The sequence below is a fragment of the Rissa tridactyla genome, chromosome 1, assembly GCF_028500815.1.
Source record: "Rissa tridactyla isolate bRisTri1 chromosome 1, bRisTri1.patW.cur.20221130, whole genome shotgun sequence".
In the NCBI taxonomy this organism is placed as follows: Eukaryota; Metazoa; Chordata; class Aves; order Charadriiformes; family Laridae; genus Rissa; species Rissa tridactyla.
The window spans coordinates 156,395,709-156,414,144 of record NC_071466.1 but is presented as its reverse complement, the minus strand read 5'-3'; the positions used below and the strand labels follow the sequence as shown (position 1 = coordinate 156,414,144).

The 18,436-nt window shown below is 49.4% G+C and overlaps 1 protein-coding gene across 5 annotated transcripts in view; it reads right to left on the bottom strand.

Annotated features, from left to right (window-relative positions):
* Nucleotides 1-1,146: 1,146 nt before the first annotated feature.
* The window catches only part of DENND2A (DENN domain containing 2A), a 63,362-nt gene continuing 46,072 nt past the window's right edge, over nucleotides 1,147-18,436 (bottom strand). For 4 of the 5 annotated variants that reach the window (XM_054193371.1, XM_054193341.1, XM_054193351.1 and 1 more), the window contains 7 exons: nucleotides 15,667-15,815; nucleotides 6,845-7,022; nucleotides 5,989-6,030; nucleotides 4,512-4,629; nucleotides 3,646-3,885; nucleotides 2,844-2,930; nucleotides 1,147-1,906 (listed from right to left, as the gene is read on the bottom strand). In XM_054193371.1, coding sequence (XP_054049346.1) covers nucleotides 1,875-1,906; nucleotides 2,844-2,930; nucleotides 3,646-3,885; nucleotides 4,512-4,629; nucleotides 5,989-6,030; nucleotides 6,845-7,022; nucleotides 15,667-15,815 — 846 coding nt within the window. In that variant the 3' untranslated portion in view covers nucleotides 1,147-1,874. The remainder of the gene's footprint in view (nucleotides 1,907-2,843; nucleotides 2,931-3,645; nucleotides 3,886-4,511; nucleotides 4,630-5,988; nucleotides 6,031-6,844; nucleotides 7,023-15,666; nucleotides 15,816-18,436) is intronic. The other variant, XM_054193331.1, reaches the window with a different exon arrangement.

The window sequence follows — 18,436 nt, the reverse complement described above, 5'->3', positions numbered from 1 at the left end:
AGTTCAAGCTGAGCTAAGGGGCCTGTCAGCATCGTGTGCCCCAGGGAACCCGCCCAGCTCCTTACCACGGCTCCCACCGAGGAAGGCAAAGTCCCACGCTGTTGGAAACGTCACCTGAGAAGGGGAACGCAGAGCCGCCGGGCACAGGCTTGGCGGTGGGGGACCACGTAGGAGACCTGCTTCTGGAGGCCTAAACTGAGCCACGAGAGCAGCTTCATTTAGCACGCCACAAAGCTTTGTAGGCATCCTGGCCGCCTTTGCGTTGTGTGGGTGCGTCCCGGCTTTGCAAAACCCCTTTTGCCTCCATTAAAAACACCTTTTAAAAAGCGAACCAAAACACAGTGTTTGATTCACCTTGACCTCCACTGCAGTTTCCTTTGGCGGGCCACCACCGCCTCCTCTGATGGAGTGGGCTTTAAGTAGTGACAATTTTGCTCAGTACACCATCCCCCTGGTCACCCCTGCGGGAGCCTGACCCTGGGGAGGGGGCAGATAAACGCCACTGGCTTCTCTGACCCCCTTCTATCGCTCCTTCAGCTGTCTCCGCAGAGGAGTTGGGGAGTGTAGAGATGCAGGTGCTGCCTACCTGCCCCTGCCCAGCATGGCACTACTGCTGTCCTGCGTTTATGGTGCTCACCACAGAACCACAGAGGGGTTGAGGTGCGAAGGGACCCCTGGAGGTCATCTGGGCCAACCCCCTGCTCAAGCAGGGTTACCTAGAGCTTTGGACACTGCCCTCACAAGTGGTACAAGGGAAAAAGCTTTTGCACCAGTTGGAAAGAGCCCTCATCCTGCCCTCAAGCTCCTCAAACCTCCCCTGACACCTCCCCACCTCTCCTCCCCACCAAAACAGGCAGAGAAGCCAGCAGGAGGGGGGCAATGGCACGTCCTACCTCCTCCCCACCCAGGAGCTCCAAAGGCAGCAGCAAGCACGCTCCCCTTTCCGGCTTCCTACTGCACCCCCGGCAGCAACACCTGAGAGGGGAGAGGAGAGCCCGTCTCGCCTTCCAGACGCAGGCTCCGCTTCGGCTCCCCCTGCAGGCAGCCAGGCGAGCGAACGAGGCCACCCGGGCTGCGAGGCTCATGGGGAAGCCGAGGGCTTGGCCAAGCCAAGGGCTCAGCTCCTAGATGTCCTCTCCGGCTTCACCAACCTTCCCCAAAACACCAAGGGTCCACATGCCTTTTACACCACTCGGTTTTAATTACACTGCGTAAGGAAAGGCCTCTCTGCGTGCCAGGACACCCTGGCACAGCCGCCCGAGGAGCTGGCCGGCCCATCAAGTCCTCAGTAGGTTTAGTGGTTCCCCCTCACCCCCTCTCCCTTGCTTGGAAGCTCCTCCCGGTCAGTCCACATCGCCCCTGCAGCCCTCAGCATCCTCGCTTTGCAGGGACCTATTTCCATACATCTCTGTTCCTCCCCTCCTCCATGCCCGAGCTTTGCCTGCTCAGTACCGTGGGAGTCCTGCTTCGGCCTCCTGCAGCACCAGGCGGAGAGGAGGCAGGGCAAGAGTCATTGGTTAATAATTGTTCTAACCCCAACATAAATAGAAAAAAAATACAACAAAACAAAGAATTGACTAGCTAAGAGATCCAATCCGCTGGGATGCCTGCAACGTGCTAGTGCAGAGTTCAGAGAGTGCTTGGTCCAGTGCATGGTACTGTAGATATCCAGAAACCTGTCCCGGCAGCCCCGCAGCCATCAAATCTTCCTGCGGCACCACACATCCATGCGAGCACGTCCTGGCTGTAGTCAGCTCGCCCAAGGCTGTTGGCTCCTGGGAGCAGGCCGAATGGAAACAGATGATAATAGTCTGATTTATTGCTGTTAAATGGTAAAGCCATTCTCTTCTGTGGAACGGGGATGTGCTTCGCTCTTACTTTTTGTGGAGGAATTTCATTTTGCTACCTGGAGAGAGAGAAAGGAAAATGGACTCCCCACAGCGACAGGTAAAACAAGTGTCACTCTCCCCCCCGCTCACCACCAGCCATGCAGGCCTATGCAGAGAATCATTCCTGCTGCCAGCCTTTGGTCCTTACCCACCTCCGCCTGCCCGGGAAAGCTCAAGTAGGTGCCTGCAGAGCAGGTCATAGCTCTGCCCATCCCCTGGGGGCAGCGCTGCAGACTGGGACCCTGCAAGCTCCCAGACACACGTTCCAGAAACCCAGTTGCCCAGTGGTCCTGGAAGGTGAAGGTATTACTAAGCTCACCTGGGCAGAGCGTGTGGGGGTAAGAGGCAGGGCACACCGGCCTCACTGACACTGCTGCTCTTAAATGGCCAAGAAAAGACAAGAGGGCCAGGGATGTGATCTGAACAAAAGATCAAACTCTCTTAGCCATGATGTCCAATGACTTATCAAGGACTCCTAACCTCAGTCTGTAGCTCTCGTCTAGCCTCACTTACAGCAGAAAATGGATTCAGCCATAGGATACTCCTGGGCGACTCCCACCACTGATCCCTAAGGGCAAACCTGAAGGTCGTGGAGGCTGTGTCACTCTCCCCATCAGGAACTGCCTCCACCACCCCTGAGTCACTGGTTGCTCCACTGCATCCTCAGACCTGTCTGTATCCTTTGGAAGGCACGACATAGCTCATGGCCCAAACTTTGGTTCCCCACCAGCCTCCAGACAAGTGGCAGACCAGGGGACAGAGCCAACAGGGTGCTGGAGCAGGGATACATGGCCAGGCACTGATCACTCAAGACTCAGAGCGCTGCTCTGCAGGAAGCCACATGCAGTCACTAGTAGAGTCCTACCACCCTTCAGCAGCTTCTCTGCTGCCAAACCTGAAGGCAACAAGAAGCCCAAGCCTCCTGAGAAGCCAAGGGATTTGCTAGTTCCTTACCTAGGCCTTTCAGGAACCTATTGACTCCACTCTGCTCCCCGCTGGGAAGTGTTTCCAGGTACTCCTGAGCCCGTACCTCAAACAGACCTGCAGAAAAAAACAAGTCAACAACAATCGTCACACAAGATTTAACCTCTTTTACTCAGCCACCTACTCAAGTGCCCACTGCTCGCTGGTGCCTGGCGGGGAACGGCTAAGCCAGCATCAAGCAGCAGCAGGGATGAAAAACTTCAGCTCCCAGTAGAGCCCTTGGGACTGTGGGATAACAGGAGTGAAACAACAGAAGCAGCTCTGGGAAGGACATGCGCATTCATGTTTTCTACTAGCCAAAACAGCTATAACCAATCCATACACTGTGCCAGCAGTGTACCCCTTCTGTGACGGTCCTGATGGGAATTCAACATGGAACAAAGAGGCACACACATGGAGGATACTGTTTATGTCCCTTACTGCAGCGGTGAAGGGTGCCTGTAACGCCAACCTCAATGAGAAACTACCAGATCACACACAAAAAGCCCCCGTTCTCCACTATGTCCCACTATGCTCCTGTGAGGCGATGTGCCCCTTGGGGAAGATAAGGAAGCAGAGACAAAAAAATCCCCGAGTGACTCCCTGAAGGCCACCCAGGGGTGTCAGAACAAACCATCAGCCTGCACTCTTGCTTCCCTACCATCTACCCATACCCTACCTCCTGGTGTCCCAGCATCACGGTGCAGGGGATGGGGCTGGTGAGCATGTGCCAGCTCTTATGGGAGCAACAGTGGAGTTTCCACAACTGCAGAACCCAGGCAGAGCCCCTCACCTCTGACCCCCTGCTTCCGCAGCTCCCGCTCCTGAATGAAGCCCCCGAACATCTGTGTCTCCATGAAGACCTCCAGGAAGCGTCGGAGGCTCTTGGATGAGACAGACTTGCGGAAAGCTTCGCGCTGCAGGGTCCGCTCCTCTCGCTCGGTGGGGGTCAGGAAGAGGGAGTAGTGGCCCACGATCTCCACAAAGAAACGGACAAAGGCCTCTGACACCACCTCATTCAAAGGGCTGGTCTCTAAGGAGAAAAGAAAGAGGCAGCGGTGAGGACAGTACTGTAAGAACATGCTAGGAAAAGCCCTGGGCACAAACTCCCTGGCTTTTTACGACCTGAGCAGGAAAAGATGCCCAAGACAGAGAGCATCCTAGGAAGTGCTTGCCATGGAAGAGGACTGGGCTACTACTCCCTTGAAAGCCACGCAGCTTTGTCTTGTCTCCCCTGCAACCAGGAGATGCCCCTGCTGCACCCGAAAGAGCCGCCTCAGCCCAGTCACCTGTGAGCTACACAGCCACCTCAGAGACTGCAGCTCCGCAGGGGGCCTGTCCCCCAGAGGAGCCTGCATCACTCACGGGGTCAGCAGCAGAGAGGCCTGTGGGACACCCCCCTCCCCACCGAAAGGGGTTCCCTGGAGCCGTAGGGGAAAACAGACAGAGCCAGGAAGAGGCAAATACTGTTTCTCTTCACGCAAAGAGAATTGTCCCCAGTGCAACAGAATATTTAACACAGCTTCAACCAAAATCCTCACCTACCTCCAGTTTCTGTGGTGTTAAATTCAATACAAGCTTAGTTTTCCCCTAAGAAGCGACAGGAGAAAAAGAGGCAGGAAGAGACGTGGTTTTAAGCTGAAAGGCACTGTGCTTTACCCTGCTTGCCATTGACAGGGCCCTCCTCCTTGTCGCTTGCCAGCTCGTTCCTCTGCTCCAAAATGTGCTCTAGGGCAGCCTGCAGCTTGCGGGGCAGGATGGAGTCCTCATCTTCCATCTGCAAAACAGAGCCACCTCCTCAGGGCCTGGGACCCGGACATGGCCAGACCCTGCCCTTCTCCTCACCAGCTCCTAACCCGTCCCTAGCACAGCAGGGGGAGCACTAAAAATGAACTGTGAGGAAAGGAAGAGGGAGAACTTGTAATACACTTGGCACTTTCCCAGCACCTCCCAGTGCAGGACTATCAAGAAGCGCGAGAGGAAAAAGAAAGGGGGTGTCTTGTCCCAAACATTCTCCTATTCTGGAAGAATTTCAGATGTCCTATTTGGGAGGCTACTGGGCAGGGCTCACCGGTGGCCCCACTGTCTGCCTGCAAGCACTCGCACCACCACAAAGAGGATGTATCTGAACAATGCTGGCGAGCAGCCAGGTGAGCACAACCCCCTGCTCAGCTCCGCTCAGGCACCGATCGCGTTATGGAGGCGTAATGGGTTCCCGTAGACCAAGGAACTGCCGCTGAGTGTGTGCCCTGACTGAGACAGTGTGATTTAGCTTAAACCTCCAAAAGAGAGGTGCGAAGTAAAGCATTTCCCTGCAGCTAAGGCAGCTGTCAAGCAAGAACTGCACCGAAGGAGTGGCCTTCACCCACACGCTACATCCTGCAGCAGGAGATGTGCTCGTCCCCTCCCACCCATGGGACCTGACACATGTCAGAGACCGATGCAGCCAGCACTGCTCAGTGATCTGCTGAAGAGCTTGGGGGAAAAACTAGCTTCCCAGGCCAGAAGGACGTTCGTTCATCTGCCCACTTCCCTTCAACATCCTGCTCCTCCTTTCCACAACAAAGGGAAGTAAAAATCAGCAGGCAATTTCATCTGCAGAGCAACTGCTGGGTTCCCATTTACCAGCTTCCTACTTGTGTCATACCTAGTGCAAGGAGGAAGGAATCACAAGCTCCTCAGGCAAGAAGGGATTTGAAGAAATCAAGGCTCCCTTTCCCGCTCCAGGCCAGGTACGTGATAGGAGCAGGACTGACAGACATAGGCTGGAAGAGCCCACGCTGCTCCCCAGCAGACAGTGCTAAGCCGAGGCTTTCCAGCTCTGCCCTCAGCCTTACAGCATGCCATTTAAGGACCCGTTAAGGACCTGCAGTGCTCAAGTAGCACCGTTTCCCCTCTTTAAAAAAAAGAGAAAGAGAGAATGCACAATGGTTTGGTCCTCAATAGCTGTGATTTGGGACTCTCATATTACACATGTACACAGCAACTCGTATAACAATGCCAATCACAAATCCTGCCACAGTTTGCATGGGAGTAAGCGATCCAGCCACCCAGGTGGGTCAGCAAACACAGATGGAGGTAAGGTGTCATGGAAGAAGGGGATAGAAGATGGAGGATACGAAATAGCTCTGCTCACCTGTCTCAAAAACCGGTTATTTACAAGGTCAACAACGAGGACCTAAGAACAACAGAGCAAGAATAAAAGGGGAAGTCATTATTTCCATCATTGGAGTTTATCTTAATCTACAACTGCTCTGGAGGAAATGCTTCGGCCCTGCCCCTGCTCCTCCTACCCACCACTGCAGCTGGAGCAGGCACCCAAGCGCAAGCCAAAAGCGGAGCCCTTGTTGCGGCTTTCTAACGATGTCGCCACAAACCGCAGAACAGCTTGGGCAGCAGGAGGCCGTGCTCCAAGCCCATCCCACCGCTCCTCACCACCCCATCAGGGTCAGAGCTCCATCTTTTCTCCCCATGTGCTGCACTGCTGTCCCCTGGGTGGGCAGGGAGGGAGATGACTCCCCGATCATGTTCAGCCTTGCTGCGTCCACCCTTGTGCACCACGAACCTTGTTCTTAACTATTTACCCCTTCCATTAGGCACCTGTGTTAATCAGAGGGCCAGCTATCCTGGCCAATTTGTAGCAATTATATGTCAAGCCTGGCAGACTTTGTGCTTAGCCCCTAGACAGCACTACGCAGAAACCAACAGAAACTTAAAATCATCTCCTACCCGCTGCAGCCCCACGGTAGGAGATCCCAGCCCCCCGCCTTCCCAAGCTGCAGACAAGGCAGAGCGCAGACCTCTGTCTCCCCGGGGGATGTCCGCCTCTTCCCTCATCCCCACGCTCGCAGGAGCCAGAGGACGAGAGCTCAGCTCCCTCATGCTGCCAGCTGCCAAGGCAGACTCTCGAGAGCAGCCTTTCTGGGACAGAAGACAACTCAGCCCACTGGAAGCAACCAAGAGCAAGGCTGCGGTGTGGGGGCATGGCTCACCTCCTCCACTGGGAGCTCCTTCAGGCGGGGCAGGGAGCTGGAGAGCAGGCCGATGAGGAAGGGGGTGGGAGAGCACACGATGTCGATCATGGAAGGCGGCAGCACAGGGATGTAGGTGTGCTGCCAGGTGAAGGGGTACAGGAGGGCCACTGTGGCATGGCAACACTTGGAGAGAGTGCTGGAAGATGAAACACAACAAAGGGCAACGGCTGGTCAGTCAGGAGATCAGTGGTGCTTCCTAGAGACCAGGGCTCTTTCAATTGTTCAATTGATCCTTGTAATTACTAGGGGTTTTCTCAGATTTCTGACCCCATTTTTCAGTTTTAGGAGCAATAATTTGAGGTAGGAGCCCAGGTTATGAAAGATGATCCTGGCCCGCACACATGTGACAAGAGCTTGGTCCCACTGAATCCAGCATCTGTTCCTCTAGTGCCCTGATGGAAAACGTCAGATGGGGTCTTCCATGCTACTGCCTTTCACTAGAGAAACGAGTTTATTCTCCCACAGCATGGCTCTGTGGCTGTTCCCATGGGAAAGCCACAGGTCTGAATGCACAGGGGCTACACTCTCCAGCACAGACAGCACACAGCTGTGGGGCGCAGAAGCCAGGTCCACCACTACAGCAACTATCTGTTGGGCCCAACTGTGGCTCACTTACCATTGGCCATACTCTTAGCCTCAGCTGGACAACCTGCTTGGACTCCCCAGCAAATCCCTGGGTGCAGCCTGCAGCCACAAAGTCACCAGGTGTTTCTGCACGTCATTCCACCATGGTCCACCTCTGCCCCTTGGCTTGCTACCTGTGCAGCATATATGCTTTGCTTTTGGGCAACCCTTAGCAGAAGTAATTGCATTCCAATGGTATGCTTTTATATCAGTTCCAATCACTACAATAGCTCCTAGCAGCCATGCTGGAACATGGGGGAAGGAGGAAGGCAGCCACCTCCAGCCGAGGCTATACAGGCACCCCACAGCCTGCGAAGCCTGCCAAGGCTACTCAGAACCACAGGAGTGTGAAATCCCCGGAGGGGTGCACACGGCAGGCCTCTGCGGGATGCTGCCTGCGGCTCACAGGACCACAGACTTCCTTCTTCCCCCTTCAAAGACCACCAGCGGCTCATCTGGAAGCACCTTTGGTGACAACTTCCAAGAGGGTCTGTCCAGAAACCCCATCAGCTCTCTGGCAGGAGGCAGGCAGACACAGCAGAGCTTGCTGCAGGGCACCAGTTACTCATCCGTTCTGGGTCTGGAAGCATTTGTATGCATCAAGGGAGGGGGAAGGCTCGCCACTATAAACCCTGTACATCACGTCATTTTGTTTTACTAGCATCCAGGACTCGAATGGCTGGAGGAGGGGAGGGAGGCTGGTGCAGCCAGGAAGAGTCATGTCGCCGAGGAAGGGCGCCCAGCTGGCTCCTGTTAAACTCCATGGGGGAATTTACACTCAGCATCCCGGATCTGGAAGTTTATTGCTGATTTGAGAGGGAAGGGGGTTTCATGGGTGTGGACTCGAGCTCTCTCTGAAAAGTGAAGCCTGCTTTCCCTTCCCCCCCAGCTCCAGCTAAGTCTGGTGGATTTGAATCCCTGTGCTGTAACGCCAACACACGCTGAGCAGTGTGGCGGCTGGGCTACAGCTGGCTGGCTTCCATCAGAGAAGTTCAGTTTAGCAGAACACAGTTATGGTTGCTGGGACATCAGTATGAAGAAATCAGGCAGTAAACATTGTTAAACACATGATGCTTTTCGAAGATAAGTAAATCTCAGGGGAGAGGCTGCAATCTGCTTCACGTGAGAATTTTATCTAGGACTGCAACAGGTAGGGAACGGGCTTTAAGCCTTTAGCTGGTAAAACCCCCTCAGTTCCACATCCTTGTTTAGGAAGGTCTTAGAGTATCCCCCTCCCTTCTCCGCATTCATTCCCACTGGCTGCTCTTCTGTCACTGCTCTCAAGCTGTGACTGCCCTCACCAGTAAGACCATGTCTTGCTGTGTCTACCACACAGGCAAGGTAGATAACGAATAGGAGAAAAACAAAACGAAAATAATGGGAATACATAGAGCTAGTAAGAAACAGGAACATTTAGAAAAAAAGCCAAACCTACCCAGAAAAAATGTGGGAACAATATCAGAGTAGATTATTTCTCTCATATCTTTCATACAAGCTAATTTTGAAAGGAACTGCAACAGATGTGAATGTGCCATCTTAGAAGCGCACTCCAAGTTAATGAGATCCTTTAAAAACTGTCCCCTTTGAGGCGGTGTTACTTGTACACTCATACATTTCAGGCCAGGTTAGCAGATGCAAAAGCAGAGACTTCTCTTCCTCTCCATTACTACAGAGCATATTTTCCACTCCTCAATTTCTGACTGATAATAGCCCCCGTAATAAAAGCAGCAGCATCATGGTGAAAGCTGAAAGAACAACTCCTGTCATCACTTGTGCGCCACACTGTGGCACTGCTCTTAGACCACCACCACTGGACTTCCTCTTCTTTGAAGAGAGGTTGAAGGTGGAAGCGTTAGAAGTTTCACCTTTGTTACAAACCCTTGATCTTGAAGGCACGTCCAACTTTCCTGCCTAAAACTGGGAACTGCCTTTACGGACAGCATTTGAGAAACAAAGGAAAGGATCTCTGTGATTCCAGGTAACTCCACAGAGGAACAGTGTGCAGCTGAAGTATATGGTTATTTATGGCATGGTGAGATATTACGGCATGCTGTCTCCTGCTATATTTATGGTGGCTTGTTCTTCCCTCAACCCTGCTCTCAAGTCCCAGCGAGTACACATGGTACGTGAGAGATTAAGTGGGAGGAAAGATGGCTGAGGTCCAGTTAGTGGAAGTCACAGAGCTGTGTAAGTCTGAAATTGTATGTACCACGCAGTGGGAAGTAAAGATAGCTTCCCCTTCCACCCTTCCATCTGTGAATGCCTCATCGCCTCCAGCATGAATCCTAGTGATCTCTGCTCTGGAACATTTCTCACTGGGCAGACATTTTCAAGGAACAATACTGACAGGACTGAGGTCTGAGAACCTCCTTTGGAGGCAAAGCAGTTCAGAGATGGACACAGAGGAAGTAACATTGAGGTAGCTCTTCCACGTATGATTCAGTCAGACTTGTTCTGCAGATAGTCTCAGGGAGACGCAGCTTGCCAGGAGCCCAGCAGAACCTCGGTCCTTTGGAATGACTCAAGCCTAAGATCCCTCCTTCTCTCGCATACAGCACTGCAATAAGCAGTGAGGGACTGCTGATTCACACCACAGCTACTGAGCCTTGCAAAAGAATCCAGTATGGTATAGTCCTTTTATGCCATCCGTGTGACCACATGCTCTTTAGCCAGCAGCGACGGAGGAGGCTGCCTGAACTACATCACAGTCATAATACAGCAGGTACCACTCTGTGTAGAGAGTGAACGTGGCCACTGAACTTCTGGGCACTGCTCAAGCTGGATCATAGAATCACAGAATGGTTCAGGTTGGAAGGGACCTTAAAGATCATCTAATTCCAAGCCCCCTGCCACGGGCAGGGACACCTCCCACTAGACCAGGTTGCTCAAAGCCCCATCCAGCCTGGCCTTGAACACTTCCAGGGATGGGGCATCCACAACTTCTCTGGGGAGCCTGTTCCAGTGCCTCACCACCCTCACAGTAAAGAATTTCTTCCTAATATCTAATCTCAATCTACCCTCTTTCAGTTTGAAACCACTACTCCTGGTCCTTTTGTTATACTCCCTGATAAATAGTCCCTCCCCATCTCTCCTGTAGGCCCTCCTCAGGTACTAGGCTCCCCGGAGCCTTCTCTTCTCCAGGCTGAACAACCCCAACTCTCTAAGCCTGTCCTCACAGGAGAGGTGCTCCAGCCCTCTGTTCATTTTCGTGGCCCTTCTCTGGACCCATTCCAACAGGTTCGTGTCCTTCCTGTGCTGAGGACTCCAAAACTGGACACAGTACTCCAGGCGCAGACTCACCAGAGAGCAGTAGAGGGGTGGCCATCTCTTTCTGTGAGATATGCGCATCCCTTAACACAACCTGAACGGTTTAATGCATTTGCAAAGCACTATTTATTTCAATGTCCATCACCCCTTCAAGGGTTCTTATGCAGGCAGCCAATGGCTTTGGGTAGCTACAGCCAATGTCCCTACTGAAATACTGATATCCCAGGACGTATGTGCCCCAGCCTTGATGACGACTGCTGCCATTGGAGTAATACTGCCACAGACTGCTGTGTTTTGCTTGGAGATGCCACCAGGAGTGAAGAGATCTACCTAGTGTGTCACAGTGCATTCTACAGAGTGCCATGCACTACCCTCCAGCCACAGAAGTTCAACGCCAATTGTTCAAATGGGACAAAGACACTGCTTTTTAAGGCTTTTGGTTTCAGCAGCTAATCCTTACAACACTGTAGGTCTTTAAAGTACATTTTCAAGTTCCTAAGCACATTTTCATGGGTTTGTTCAGCCTCCTGTAGGGATCATGGCTGAGCTGCATGTCTGATGTCGCTTGCACAGGAGCTTGCAAGAGTGACTGAATGAGATATCGCTAGTACAGAGGCTAAAAAGTATCGATATACACAAAGAACTGTATCAAATCTCTCCCTAAAGGGCTGATTTGGATATAGACTGACACACAGATATCTTCTGGCTGAGCGCTCCCTTGGTCAGAACAATGACATTGCAGCAATTTGTGACATTTGTTTGCTTGAACAACAAGGCCTTCCCACCACATGGCATCCTATGCAAAAACCTATCACACAGCACCCTGTGCAGCTGCTGCTTTTTGGTAGTCACCTTCAGCAGATGTGGCCAAGACAGAATCTGCACACAACAGCTCTTCCTCCTTTCCTGGCAAAACTTGCTCCCAGACTAGCCTGACTTGCTCTAAAGACACCGTGACAACGTGCAACAGCTTCTAAGCAAGGGTACTGGCTGCTCAGTTTGGCTGCTTTTCTAACGAACTTCAGAGTGACTACAGGTCTCCAGCTTTTCACTCCAAAGGCAAGCGCCTATGCTAAAAAGACCCCCAAGCTGAATCTCTCTTTGGGTTTAGGATAGTTCATGATTTCTGAAAACCGCTATTGAATCAATCAGCCTTTTGGAGGTTAATGCCAGGAAGCCCACTGTTCCCTGAACTGACCAAACTGATGAAAATATGCTGGCATTTGACAATTTTAGACTGTTTGATTACGCATTTTTTTCTTTTCTTTTTTATAAGCTCTGCTACAATAGGATTCATTTTACAAACACTTTTGGATTTCTGACACTGTGTCACATCTGGATTTACTTATGATGGATTGCAGATCTGGTTTACAACATTTAACAGGCGCAGGAGCTTCCAAACTTTGCCCCGTGACTTTGCGCAGCGTTGCTGCAAATCCCACCAGGATGATGCCAAGTTCCACCAGCTGCGGGGATCGTCACTGCCTGCCACCGACGTGGCAGGTTAGCGCAGGTGAAGAAGCAAGCGTTAAGATGCTCTGAAAAAACAATGCTATTATCTGACATTCAAACTTCATCCTTGGGTTTCTTCTTCTCCCTAATTACAACACAAAAACGAGAAATCTGGGAGGCTGGGAGTCACAGTCCCAGACTTGTTTTTGTAGCACATGGAAAAGGCTTCTTTTTGATGATCAATTACCTTTTACTGGGGATGACCAGATTTAAAGCGTCTACTCTAATTTTTTCAGATCTGCCTTTGATAACAATGACCACTTTGTGTTGTTGACACAGCTGTGGTTTCTGGCAGGGATAGAGGCTTGAGTTGGTCACATCCACAACAGGCTTTTGAGGAGATCTGGAAAAACAGTGCCTTGATTTTAAGCCCATGTAAGTTTTCCTGAATTAAAAAGCCCTCTGAATCTAACACGTCTTCCCCTCAGCTCTAGGTACCTTGTGAAATCAGGCCATTTTTACCTGGAAGATGCTTTCTAAATCATTGTCTTCAGTGCCTCGAGCTGCGTGCCAGGCAGCATCACTTGGAAACAAAAGCAGCTCTTGTGTTGCAGTGTCTAACCCGTGCCACGGCCTCCACTGCCCCAGGACTAAACTTAACAGTGCAGGAGCAAACAAAAGCTATAGAAGACTACACAGACCAACATAGTTTTAACAAAGTCATTTTCCTGGGTTGCGAGGCAATGCATATGCCAGTTTCCATAGCAATAGAGGGGAAAAAAAACCAACCACCCAAAAACTAATAAACCAAATTCTTTCCTTTTCCGCTGCCAAGCTTTGGATTGACAGGTCTTTAAAAAACACTCAATGTTCATTCTAAAGATGGAAAAGACAAAGTATTTCACTTGCTGTACACTTGTTAGATGCATTTTTTGTCTCAGCTTGAAAACATTTCACAGTTCACACAGTATTTGGCAAGCGACCTTTCAGTTTTCTTTTCCCACAGACTTATTTTATAGCAATTAAAAGATGTAAATAAATTACACACATCATTTTCTCTGTCACTCACACCCAGACGCACCTTTACATACACGTACAGATAGTTATTGATAGTGCCCACATGAAGAACTGCAAAGATGAATCATAAATGTAATTTATTATGCATCTTCCACCATGTCACCTGCACTCTCCCCATTAATCCATCTCAGCTGGATTATTTCTAGCATTCCTAACCTCTGAGCAGTTTCCAACAGCTGCTTTTATCGGTTTTTTTCTTCTCTTAAGCTATTGCCAGAGTGGGTTTTTTTTTCTTTCCTCTGAAATTGGCATTTTCACTCCTAAAGTAAATACTACTTAATATTCATTGAGTTCAATGTGTTCCTGGTCCCAGGAAAAGTATCATTTGGACAAAAGATCCTGTATCTATGATACCATCAGCTTTCAAAACATGAAATTTCCACCAACAAGTAAAAGAGACTGTTGACCTTATGAAAGGCTCGCCAATTCTGTGCACTCAAGTCACTGGACTGGATTAAAATACAATACTTATTTTTGAGGGTTATTTTCTTTGTTTTCTGTTTTTCAAGCCTTTACAGTCTTTGGGGTCATTTGCAGTTTTTTTTCTCCACAAAAATGAGCCTGAGAAACTTCACATTTTGTTACAGGAAAACAAAAAGACTCTCCCGAAATTGCTCAGAGCAAGGTCTTCTCAGAAACATCAAACATTAAATGTCTTGTAGAAAGCTGGCAAATCTATGACAAATATTTGAATCTGAGCCCTGTGACCTGACAGACCCTGGATCTTTAAAATGTGACAATTCTTTTCTTCACAGAAGAAAGCTGTTTATGGTATATTTAGAGATTCTAGAAACTACAATTCTCTATCTCTCTCCCACTCTCTTTTACAGGCCTGGGCAGCTGGACTCATTCCTAAGGATCCTGGATATACTAACAAAAGATACAGCGGGGAAAAAAAACACCAAAACCCATCGATGTGCTTTGAATTAGAGATATTCTGTAACACGCACCAGAATACGTGGTGATGTGCTGTCATATAAAGATGCGATAGGAAAAGATCTGGTAAATAAAGGTTCATTCCAAAGTGATGCCTTAAAAAAGAAAAAAAAAAAATTCCCTTCCATTTACTCTTACCCCCCAGTCCTCTATGTAGACATTAAAATGTCATCTTGTGTCCTTATCAGATTTTCTCAAGATGTAAAATTTGTCCTACAGTAGAGGAGAAAAACTTTTGAAAACAAAGCCTGTTATCATAAATTATCACATAAATCATAGGTGCTACACAGAAATGCAGCGTTTGGATGAATTCTCCCATTTTCAATGCAAATCTGAATGCTCTGCATGAAATGTGTGGCTTAGTTATCCAGAATACAAAGTATCTATGCATATAAAGTATCAGTGATTATAAAGAGGCAAACCTTCCCCTCCCTGAACCAAGGCAGCTGCCAAAAACTGCAAGCAGGCAGTGCTGCCTGGATGCTACAGCTTCCCTCTCTCCAGCTTTCCTATTCCTGTGATGAGACTGCCTGAGCTCTGCCCGCAGAGAGCCCCGGATCCCCGCAGGATGAATTTTTCCCGTAACTTTCCTGTAGAAGGGGCCTCCCCATCCTTTGTCCCAGCACTTAGTCCCAGAGGTGCAGCCTGCTGGCTGGAAGTTGTGAAAACAGACAGCTTAGGGGCATTGGACGCTCCTGAAACCTGAGCGTGCTCCTAAGTGTCATTACTCATCCAGGCAGCTTTTCTTTCCCCAGCCTTGGCGGAACTCTCCTCCCTGAATCCTCAAGTGCTTCAAGGGCTGGAAAGATGCCAGCCACCAGCTGCACAAGACCTTAAAGAAACCTGAGCCCATTTTCATAATTTAGGAGAGCAAACAAAAAAATTTTAAGAAAAGCAAATCCAGCAGATTCAAAATAGAAGGGGGAAGTCCTCTGTCTCATTCCCCTTCACTGCATCCTTTACTTTTATCCCTCAAAGAAAAAAAGTCTTCAGAAACCAATATTAAAATAAAAGCTAAAGATTTAAGAAGATGTGACATCAGGGAGCAACCCAGAAGGGATGGTGATCTCTGCCTGAGGCTTGACCCTTGGAAACTCCAGCACAGCTCAGTGGGGAACACTGCAGCATCATGGAGCAAAAGGAGGGGGTTTCATTTATTTAGCACCAGGCCTCTGCTCTAAAGCCATCTGGAGGAAAGGGAATTTGGTTCTCCTTGGGGATGAGATGTAACATGCTTTTTGCAAGCTGCAAAGCTGCAGCCTGAGCTCCGCACTTCTGGGAAGTACAGCCCTACTCACATCAGGTAAGAAGTTGGAAAAGAACTGAGAAGAAAAAAAGAACAAGGCAGAGAGATCAGTAACTGCAGTCTTCTCAAGCCTTCCTTACTTGGCAGCATTTTGTTTAAAGAAATGCAAGAGGATTACCTGAGCTTGTCTGCGATAAAGATCACCCTCCTTTCCAGAAGCAGGGAGGCAAACACCCTGCTCAGGTGCCGCACGCTGAGGGATGTGAACAAGGACTCGAAATCAACATGCTCAAGCCTGGAGTCAAGAGGCCTCCGCAGCTCGATGACCTGGTGGAAGGAAAAAGACCACAGGTCAGCTCTCACTGTGGCAAGCACAGACAGCTAACAAGCATTACCAGTTGTGCTGGTGAACACTGCACAGTGTTAAGCCCTCAGTCTTTCCTTGTGTTACCTCCCACAAATCCTTCTTCCAGATGAAGCTGAAGACGAGCCAGAGTCCACTCCAATGGGCACAGCATGAGACCAACCACAAGTTCTCCCCGCTGGACTGAGGACAGGGAGCTCTTCATAAGGAGGAAAACTAGTTTGTGTCCAGCTAGGAGTGGTTTCCAGGCTTTCTGGCATTCAAGCAGCAGAATGGCACGGAGCCTTTCAAATTTGCACTCTAATTTTTACAGTTACAATTTTTTTTTTTTTTTTTTACTGCAAGAATCTGGATGCTTAACTTGCTGACTATAAATTTTTTATATCAGCTACAGAAAAGAGCAGCCTATGGGCATTTTTCTTTGTCCCTATCTACTTAAGTAATTCCTGTCACAGCACCTTAGCACTTCATACTCCTTATCTTAGACAAATGCTTATCTAAATTGTTCTTGAAAGCCTCCGACACCACACATTTCATAAATCCCAGAAGAAAATTACTCTAGTTCTGAACTACCCTTACCAACACCAAGCCTGCAGCTGAAACACGTCAGTGGCAAATTACTTCAACTACTTGTCTTACTCTCAGTACACACTCAGAACAACTGGTCACCTTTCTCTCTGGAGGAAATCTCTTGTATATTGGAAGGTCATTATCACATGTCCTCTTTTGTCCTTTGTTTTCTATATTAAGAAAACAATTTTCTCAAGCTTTGCCTGTATTTTCTAAACCACTTAGTAAGCAGAACTACTGTTCTGGGGCTTTTGCCTAGTGTTTGCATTTTTTGGAAAATGATAGTCTGAATAAATTTCCACCAATGCTGGAAAGCAGAAAAATTGGTTTTATTTATTATTCTTCCCTTCACTTTCTTTCACAATGCAGGAGTTTGTCTAAATAATACCATAATGTTACTTCTGCTCAGTTTATGGCCCACTATACCACCAGCTCCTTCTCTGCAGCACTGTTGCTCCCTCCGTTACTTCCATGTTGTATTAGACAACTCATTTCTTTTTCCCAATGTTTTGCTCTTGTCCACATTGCATTTCAGACCAAACCTTCAATTTAGCAAGGTCATTTTGAATTTTAATCCCTTACTCTCCAAAGTGCCTGCAACCCATCCCAATTCTTCACCTACCCATTGTGTGATTGTGGGGTTTATGTCATCAACTAGATAATTAATGACCATTAAGGATCCTAGAAACAAAACAGCCAAAACATTCCCACAGCCTGACAGCACACCATTGGGAATCTGCTCCTTGAGTGCAGGTTTTTAACCAGTGATGCACGTGCTCTGCAGTAATTTCATTTAGTTTGGACCGTTTCCAGTTTGGTTGAGGAGAATGCCATCATGGAGTGCTATGCTTAAAGCCCTCAAACACAACCTCTATCAACCTACCCACTTTCCTCTCTCTCATGTTCAAGGCATACCATGCCCAACAGGAAGTATGGCCAAGACTACATTTAATTTGGCTCCCTCCACCCTCCCACAGTCCTTCAATGCTACGCCCAAAACCTCTGCACTCTTAAAACCCTCCCACTGTCCTCACACCACGCTGTGGGAGACGCAACACGTACCCTCACCTCCATGCTGTGAAAATGCCATTCTGAACGGCTGCAACATTGTCCTTGTGTGGTTTCAGGTATTTTTTGACCAGAACCCCGTGCTCTGTCCCACACAAACAGTGGGTCTGTATTAAGGATGCTGGAGCACATGCTATGAACCCTGTCTTCAAGAAGTTAAGTGTGGGAGGCCTTGAGCGGATCCAAGATCATGTGCCAGGCAGTAAGGGGTCCACCAGTCTGTGCCACTTGGCCTCAAGGCCAATGCCCGTTTCATTTTGCCATATTAGCATGCTGTGTCCTTACATTCATTTTTACCGTATGATTTCCCTTTTGATTCTGAGGTCACAGAGTCACTGAGGTCTCCATGCCATCCCCTCTGGTACCCTATTTTACTCCCTAGCTTCACCACACAGTTGCCAGACAATCTGTCCTTGAAGATCATAGAATCATAGAATGGTTAGAGTTGGAAGCGACCTTAAAGATCATCGAGTTCCAAACTCCCTGCCATGGGCAGGGACACCTCCCACTAGACCAGGTTGCTCAAAGTCCCATCCAGCCTCCCCTTGAATATTTCCAGGGATGGGGCTCCCACAGCTTCCCGGGACAACCTGTTCCAGTGCTTCACCACCTTCACAGTAAAGAATTTCTTCATGATATCTAACCTAAATCTACCCTCTTTCAGTTTAAAACCGCTACCCCTCATCCTATCACTACACTCCCTGATAAAGAGACCCTCCCCATCTCTCCTGTAGGCCCACTTTAAACACCAGAAGGCCGCTATAAGGTCTCCTCGAAGCCGTCTCTTCTCCAGGCTGAACAACCCCAACTCTCTCAGCCTGTTCTCATAGGAGAGGTGATCCAGACCTCTCATTATCTTCATGGCCCTCCTCTGGACTTGGTCCAACAAGTCCAGATCCTTCTTATGTTAAGGGCCCCCGAGCTGGACGCAGTACTCCAGGTGGGG